At 38.6% G+C, this 8923-nt stretch overlaps 1 protein-coding gene across 1 annotated transcript in view; it reads left to right on the top strand.

The window, feature by feature from the left end:
- Positions 1 to 8923, top strand: part of MTA3 (metastasis associated 1 family member 3) — a gene marked incomplete at its 5' end in the record, with an annotated part of 147925 nt that overhangs the window by 43708 nt on the left and 95294 nt on the right. Inside the window, one exon of the mRNA XM_007445792.1 lies at positions 6290 to 6416. Coding sequence (XP_007445854.1) covers positions 6290 to 6416 — 127 coding nt within the window. The remainder of the gene's footprint in view (positions 1 to 6289; positions 6417 to 8923) is intronic.

Genomic DNA, 8923 nt, shown 5'->3' with positions numbered 1-8923 from the left:
TTGCGGTACGCGGGCCTCTCACTGTTGTGGCCCCTCCCGTTGCGGAGCACAGGCTCCGGACGCGCAGGCTCAGCGGCCAGGGCTCACGGGCCCAGCCGCTCCGCGGCATGTGGGATCCTCCCGGACCGGGGCACGAATTCGCGTTCCCTGCATTGGCAGGCGGACTCTCAACCACTGCGCCACCAGGGAAGCCCTGGGTTGTCTTTTTATTGTTATAAGAGTTCTTTATATATTCTGGATACTAGAACCTTATGAGTTACATGATTTGCAAACATTTTCTCCCATTCTATGGGTTGTCTCTTTGCTTTCTTGAGAGTACTTTTTAAGCACAAAAATTTTAATACTAATTCTAATTTACCTGTTTTTTCTTTGGTTGCTTGTGATTTATTTAGGGTGCCATAGTGAAGAAACTATTGCCTAGTCTAAGGTCATGAAGATTTACACTTGTGTTTTATTATTCTAAGTGTTTTATAAAAGTTTTAGGTCTTAAATTTAGGTCTTTGATCCATTTTGAATTAAATTTTGTATGTGGTGTGAGCGCCCAGCTTTATTCATTGTATGTGGATGTCCAGTTGTTCTCAGCACCATTTGTAGAAAAGACTATTCATTCCCCCAGTGAATTGTCTTGGCATCCTTATCCAAAATCATTTAACATAAATGTATGGGCTTATTTCTGGACTCCCAGTTATATTCTAATTAATCTATGCCTATCCTTATGCCAGTACCACCGTCTTAATTGTTGTAGCTTTGAAGAATGCTTTGAAATCTGGAAGTGTGAGTACTCTTTTTTTTTTTTCTTTCTTTTTAGGTTGAGTACTCTTAAATTTGTTCTTTTTCAAATTATTTTGGCTATTCTGGGTTGCTAACATGTCCATATGAATTTTAGGATTAGTTTGCTAATTTTTGTGAAAAAGACAGTTAGAATTTTGGTAGGGGTTGCATTGAATCTGTTGATCAACTTAGGCAGTACTACCATCTTAACAATGTTAAATCTTCCAATCTGTGAACATAGTTTTGCCATTTACTTAAGTCTTCTTTAATTTCTTTTTAAAAAATTTCATTTATTTATTTATTTAATAGTAATCTTTTATTTATTTAATTATTTATATATTTATTTTTGGCTGTGTTGGGTCTTCGTTTCTGTGCAAGGGCTTTCTCTAGTTGCGGCAAGCGGGGGCCACTCTTCATTGCGGTGCGTGGGCCTCTTCACTATCGCGGCCTCTCTTGTTGCAGAGCACAGGCTCCAGATGCGCAGGCTCAGTAGTTGTGGCTCACAGGCCTAGTTGCTTCACAGCATGTGGGATCTTCCCAGAACAGGGCTTGAACCCGTGTCCTCTGCATTAGCAGGCAGATTCTCAACCACTGTGCCACCAGGGAAGCCCTTTTAATTTTATTTTATTTAAAAAATTATTTTTATTTTTATTTTTGGTGGTGTTGGGTCCTCGTTGCTGCACGCGGGTTGTCTCTAGTTGTGGTGAGGGGGCTACTCATTGTGGTGGCTTCTCGTTGCGGAGCACAGGCTCTAGGTGTGCGGGCTTCAGTAGTTGTGGCACGCTGGCTCAGTAGTTGTGGCGTGCGGGCTCTAGAGCGCAGCCTCAGTAGTTGTGGCGCACGGGCTTAGCTGCTCCGTGGCACGTAGGATCTTCCCCGACCAGGGTTTGAACCTGTGTCCCCTGCATTGGCAGGCAGATTCTTAACCACTGTGCCACCAGGGAAGCCCCGTGATTTTTGATGATAGTTCTATTCTTTTAAATTTTTCATTGTCTAAATGCCAGTTCTTGCCATTGTGATTGTTTAATGCTTTTAGGATGTTAATGGCATGGGAATCATTTCTTGTTCAGAAGCCAATAGAAATTTATACAAATAGGTAAATGAAATTAACTTGTAAATTTGAAAAAATGAGTTTCAGATGCTGTTGTGGTGATTTCTGTGTTTGGTTAGATTGAACTTGAGAGATTTTATTCCTTTTCACCCGGTAACAAGAGATTGTACAAGAAAATAAGATTTGCTGTTGTTACCATTATTTTTAGAGCTTGTTGCTGTTTTAGCTCTATAGGGTACACGTTAGAATTCAGTTAGCTGTGTTTTATGGAGCAACAATTTATCAAATCCTAATTAGGTAAAGAGTATAATTTTGTATGTGATATTTGCTGGTGCTAATAGTGGCAATGCAGCAATAACTTCATTGATTTCCACTGGTGAGATGTTATTAGACTTGCAAGTAAATGGCTCTTTTGTTGCTTCATTTCTCTTTGAGTAGTTCATTATAAAGAACAATCAAAGAATTTTAAATCACATTATTCTGTTTTGGAGCTAGATGGGTGTTTTTCTAAATCAGTTTCTAATTTTTACAGGTTCATTTTCAATTCAGAGTTTTAAAAGTTTGAAGGTAGAAAAGATTTGATACTTAGCCTATTAATTGCCCTCATACAACTCAGAAGAACTACAACTAGGGGGTCACATATGATAAAATCTCTTGTGGTCCTGGGTCCGTACGTAAGAAATTTATAAGAAAGAATTGTGAGGAACAGAAATGTGTTGCTGTGTGCGTGTGTGTGTGTGTTTTGTCACTGTCCAAAAATTAAGGCTCTGAGGCCTAACCTTGGGCTTTACTTCTTGTGTGAGAATCCAGTCACCCCCTCCCTGACTCTGAGTTCTCAGTACTCCTGCTATTCCCATAGCTACACAGTCTCTTCTGGTCCGGTCCAGGCAAGGCTGCAGAGGATCTGTGAGCCTCTACAGGTATTATATTTTAAAAAATTTTATATCTGTAAATGACATCTAGTAATTTTTTTCTTCATTAAAAAAAAAATCTCAGGCAAAACTTTGTCTCCCCTTTCCATCCTTTTCTTCCAACTCTGTTTCCCAGAGGCAAACACTCTGAATTATTTCTTCATAGTAGCAACTTTTTTGCTCACTGATTGCCTCCAGCACCTTGATTAGTGCCTGTTTTTGGTGCCTAATACAGTTGACCCTTGAGTAATGCAGGGGTTAGGGACACCAACCCCCTGCACAGTTGAAAATCTTCATAAAACTTTTGACTCCCCCCAAAACTTAACTGATAGCCTACTGTTGACTGGAAGCCTTATACGTAACATAAACAGTTGATTAACACATATTTTGTATGTCATGCAGAATATATACTGTATTCTTAAAGTAAGCCAGAGAAAAGAAAATGTTAGGAAAATCACAAGGAAGAGAAAATACACTTACAGTACTATGCTGTATTTATCGATACCATAAATCTAATTATAAGATGAATCGTCTGTCAGTACCTACATCAGTATTGTCTTATACAATACAAAACACTGTAGATGTTATATGTGTTACTAACACTAGACATTAAAAAGGACAAAAAAATGTGAAAAGGAAGTTCATATTTATTTACAGGTATAGTGATCCGTGCTATAGTGATCTTCATTGATAATGAAGAATCAGCAGTATGATTCTTTTTTTTAAAATAAATAAACTTATTTATTTATTTATTTATTTATTTATTTTTGGCTCTGTTGGGTCTTTGTTGTTGCACGCGGGCGTTCTCTAGTTGCGGTAAGCGGGGGCTATCTCTGTTGTGGTGCGCGGGCTTCTCATTGCAGTGGCTTCTCTTGTTGCGGAGCACAGGCTCTGGCGCACAGGCTTCAGTAGTTGTGGCACATGGGCTCAGTAGTTGTGGCTCTCAGGCTCTAGAGCGCAGGCTCAGTAGTTGTGGTGCACGGGCTTAGTTGCTCAGCGGCATGTGGGATCTTCCCAGACCAGGGCTCGAACCCGTGTCCCCTCCATTGGCAGGCGGATTCTTAACCACTGCGCCACCAAGGAAGCCCAGCAATATGATTCTTCATGGTAGCCTAGTGTAATTGATATGATTACTTCACAGTAGCCTAGCCTATATGACAGTGAATGAATCATTTTAAAAGTTTTATGGCATAGAGTATTACAGTTATATTCATAATACACTATTGGAAACATTGATACAATTAAAAAAAAAACACCCACCTACCTGTGATAATATGCTGATAAGCAGTTTTTCCAGTTACTAGAGAGAGAGGCAATATAATATAATGAATGGTAATGTAATTCTTTGAAAGGAAAATTATAAAACAGTAAGAAAACTAACACAGTAGTTTTTATTAAATATCATTCACCTTATGCCTATATAATGATAGACTACTATCACATGTTTTATGAATTCATGACATACCTTTTTTTTTTCAATAAACATTTAAGTGAAAAATCCCTTTTTAAAAAAATTTTATTTATTTATTTTTGGCTGCGTTGGGTCTTTGTTGCTGTATGTGGGCTTTCTCTAGTTGTGGCAAGCAGGGGCTACTCTTCCTTGTGGTGTGCGGGCTTCTCATTGTGGAGGCTTCTCTTGTTGCGGAGCATGGGCTCTAGGCGTGTGGGCTTCAGTACTTGTGGCTCGCGGGCTCTAGAGCACAGGCTCAGTAGTTGTGGTGCACAGGCTTAGTTGCTCCACGGCATGTGGGATCTTCCCGGACCAGAGATGGAACCCATGTCCCCTGCATTGGCAGGCGGATTCTTAACCACTGTGCCACGAGGGAAGTCCCAACATACCTTTCTCTTAATCTTTTTGATATTTCTAAGCTACGTGGTTTATCTGTGAATTCTTTTCCTTTCTTTCTTTTTTTTTGGGGGGGGGGGCCGTGTAGCATGTGGGATCTCAGTTTCCTGACCAGAGTTCGAACTTGCACCCCCTCCATTAGAAGCACGGAGTCTTAACTACTGGACTGGCAGGGAAGTCCGCATCTGTGAAGCTTTTCAAATTGTTGCAAACCTCTAAAAAATTTTCCAGTGTACTGTATTTATTGAAAAAATTCACATATAAGTGGACCCGTGCAGTTCAAACTCACATTGTTCAAGGGTGAACTGTAAATCTTGGTTGAATGAATGCAAAAAGTTTGTCCTTATTCTCTTTTAAGACTTGATTGTTGACTATGCAATTCTAAGTTGAATGTCATTTTTCTTCTTGGATGGCATTGCTGTGCTGTCTTAGCACAGAGTGTTGCTGTTCATCTGTGATTCCATTTGGATTCTGGTTTCTTTGCTTGTGCCTACACTTCTTTCCTGTAAATGGTTGCAATCTTCTCATGCTGTCACTTAAAAAAGAGTTAAGTATGACACGAATTCAATAGGGATACTCAGTCTCACTGGACACTTAGTAAGGGGAAATTTTCTTGAATCATCTCTTTGATAGATCTTCCCTCATCCCCCCACAAAACAAACAAACAAAGAGGTGAAAGAATCTGTTTTCTCTGTTGTTCCTTTATGGAACTTTTGTTAGTGGGATATTGGACCTCATGCATTCTTCTTTACTATTTTAATCTTTTGGTTTTCAGTTATCTCTTTGTTTTAATTTCTAGGAGATTTCATTAGCATTATCCTCTAATCCTTCTATTAGTTTTTTATTTGTGTTATCAAATTTGAAATGTGTTACGCTATTTGTTTCTGATTGTACTCTTTTTAACTGGAGTATTCTGGGATTAAGTTATTGTATTATAGATAGACTTTCAACCCCTTTCTCCTGCTTTTTTGCTCTCACCCTACTTTCTTTCTCATAGTACTTGGTAGCTTCAAGGGATAAGTCAGTACTCGCCCTGTGCCCACCTTCTCCGTGGCATCCCTCTCTGTACGCACATAGATTTTCACTTCCTTCTCTTGACTAAGTGTGTACTTTTCCTTTTTTTAAATCTATTTTCCATCTTTTGTTGTTGTTGTTGAAAATCTTTCTTCCATTGTTGCTTCTTTTTTTTTTAAATTTTTTAAAAATTTTTTGCGGTTCGCGGGCCTGTCACTGTTGTGGCCTCTCCCGTTGTGGAGCACAGGCTCCAGACGCGCAGGCTCAGCAGCCATGGTTCACGAGCCCAGCCGCTCCGCGGCATGTGGGATCCTCCCAGACCGGGGCACGAACCCGTGTCCCCTGCATCGGCAGGCGGACTTTCAACCACTGCGCCACCAGGGAAACCCTGTTGCTTCATTTTTTATTGTCATTGAAGTGTTTATACATTTTCATTGACATTTTGGTGTAGTTTCATGGCGGAAGAGGAGGTAGATGCATATGTTCCATCTGCCATCTTAAAATTGGAGTTCTTCCTTTGAGGCTGGCTAACTTAATTTTATGGTTGTAATTCACATGACAAGTTAAATGTGTAAATTTAAAATCAGTTCGTTTGAAAAAAACATTGAATGAAAGAAAGGCTGATTCAGTCTATCTTAATAACCAAATAGGTAATGTACTTTGTAATAATGCATTTTTTGAATTTTGTTTGTGTAGAAGAAATTGAGGAAGAATCTGAAACAACAATTGAGGCTGACTTGACGGATAAACAGAAACATCAGTTGAAACATAGGGAGCTCTTTTTGTCTCGCCAATACGAATCTCTGCCTGCAACACATATCAGGTAAGAACTTTTTAGAAGTTGATCTGAAGTGCTTAGTAATATTGTGACAATTGGGAAAAACAAACAAACTAAAACAACCTTTTTGAAGCATTTTCCAAACTCTCCCCAACAATCTTGCTCTAATTAGTTCACTAAAGCCTTCATTATGTAATCTTATCTTGGAAATTTATAGTGTATATTAGCATTTTAAAGCCCTGCAAATGTTCTGTAGTAAAGTAACCATGTTAGCTTTGTTTTAATCTAGACTTTTCCAATTTATTTAAGTATGTATTAGCATCTTGCAGAACAGTGTCCAGCAGATAGCATTTTGGGAAATGCTGGTCTTCTCCAGATTCCCAGAAAATAATGTAGTCATTGGAGTCCAAGAACTAGAACCTGGTTCTAGATCTGGTTCCCGGTACTTGTCTCTTGACCTTGTAGGATACAAGGCTTTTGATTGATTGATTGATTTTTGAGGTCCTCTGGGATGAAAACTTTATATTCTTTATTACTCACTCACTTGCATCTGATCTGTGTAATGATGGGATGTAAAAGTGAAATCCAGTCCCTGGTTTGTAGTTTTGGGAGAATGGTGGTGGTCTTTTTGATCCGGTAGTGGTAAGATTTAAGCATAGATACAATTGAGCTCTTTCTGAGTGCTGTCTGTAATAGGTGCATTTTGGAGGTATAACAAAATGTTTGAACTCAAAAACTTCAGAAGGGGTTGGCATTTACTCAGCCTTCGAGAGATTAGGGGGCATGTTTCAGGTAAAGGGAACAGGTAAGCATGGGTGTGTGCAGGGAACAGCCTGTGTCCCGGATGCAGTGTTTTTGTCCCCTAACGTTAAAGGAATTCCTTCAACTGTTGTTCACAATCTTTACTTCTTTTATTCAGCTCCTCACTAGTTATTATTGTCTTAAAAACTGTTTATATATGGAAATAAAATGTATTAACTGTTAATTTTTTAAAAAATTGGCCCCTCTTTTTTAGCCGTGAATGTCGGTATTGTATCTAAGTCTGTCTGTTTTGGGCTCAGACATGTTTGGAGACTTCCTGAAGCTCCAGTTTGGTCTTTGTAACACAAACACACATGCCCCAACTCCCCGGACCTTTGTGTATTCTTATACTTCTCTTTTCAGAAAGGGACACAGAGATCTTCTAAGACAGGAAGTGTATCACAAAGATACCAGAATCACCTTTCTCCAAATCTTTTCAGAGATAACTTGATCCTCCTCAGTAGTTAACATCATATCATTGCTTTATTTAGGTTTTTTGGGGGACACTGTGTTTATTTTTTAGTTTCAGAATTGCCTTTAGTAGTATAAAATTGAAAGTAAATGTCCATTATTAGGGAATTGGTTAAATGAATTATGATACAACAACTACAACAGAATATTAGATTTCTGTTGTTATAGAAAAATTCTATTGTATGTTGATAACTAGAAAATAATCAAATTCAAGAAAGTATGTAAAAATGGGGACACTGTGTTTAGGTTGGCTAGAGTTAGTATGTTCTGTGTGACTTAGGTCCTGTGTTAGAAAAGATCATCAGGCCAGATAATGTGGGAATAGAATTTAACTAAAAATAGGGGTATTTCAAGAAATAAGGAAATTGTTTTAAAGATATAGGTAACTAATAAATGCTGAAGAGCCATATGCATTTATCATTTAATTGGAAGAAGCTAGAATATAAAGATTCATTTTAAGCTCAAGAAGTTATGTGGCCAGTCATAAGACTCTTGCCAGAACAAGAATCTGACAAATGGTTTTAAAAATGTATCCAAAACACGCAAGTATATTTTTAATTTACCCTCCTGATAGCTTGGAATCTGTTTATAAGTAATGTTGGTTTCCTTTAACAGATTGCTTGGAATGGAAAAGCTAGTGAAGTATTTTTCATGTGTCATAAGGACTGAGAGAGTATATTGAAATGTAATTATCAAGACACCCCTTTGTTGAACATAGAAATTACATAGAATATACGATCATTCAGTCATGTTGAACACATTTCCTGAGTATATGCTCAATTAGGGAGCTTGCCAACTGCTTGATAAATAAGACAAGGTTCCCCAGCTTGTAAACTTAAGGAGTTTACCTGGTGGCAATTCTTTTGAATTATGAGGAAGAGATATACATTTGAAGCATTTGTTTCTTTAACTTTTTTGTTCTCCAAGCTGAGAGGGAGTAGTGTGGAGGCATATTTTCTCATTTATGGCTCTCATTTTCAAACAGCTGAATGGATTTCGGGGCAGTCTCCAGCCAAAGCACAAAGCTGTGCTAACCAGCCCTCATGCTGACATAGAACAAGTGCACACTGGAGTGATCTTGACACTTTGCTAACGTTGTAGTCATGCCCTGTTTATCTGTGCTTTAACAGGAGAAAATGACTGAAGTCCCATTGCTCTTTGGCAGCAAAGAGGGGTAATTTGATGAATACTGGCTTTTTATTCTTAGGGGCATTATTAAGTGACCAGAATTTCCTTGGTGCTGTATGGAACAGAGGAGAAAACCTGACTGAGGCATTCCT

Source organism: Lipotes vexillifer, unplaced genomic scaffold, assembly GCF_000442215.2.
Source record: "Lipotes vexillifer unplaced genomic scaffold, Lipotes_vexillifer_v1.1 scaffold278, whole genome shotgun sequence".
In the NCBI taxonomy this organism is placed as follows: domain Eukaryota; kingdom Metazoa; phylum Chordata; class Mammalia; order Artiodactyla; family Lipotidae; genus Lipotes; species Lipotes vexillifer.
The sequence above is the reverse complement of the archived record's forward strand: the minus strand, read 5'-3'. Positions and strand labels throughout refer to the sequence as shown.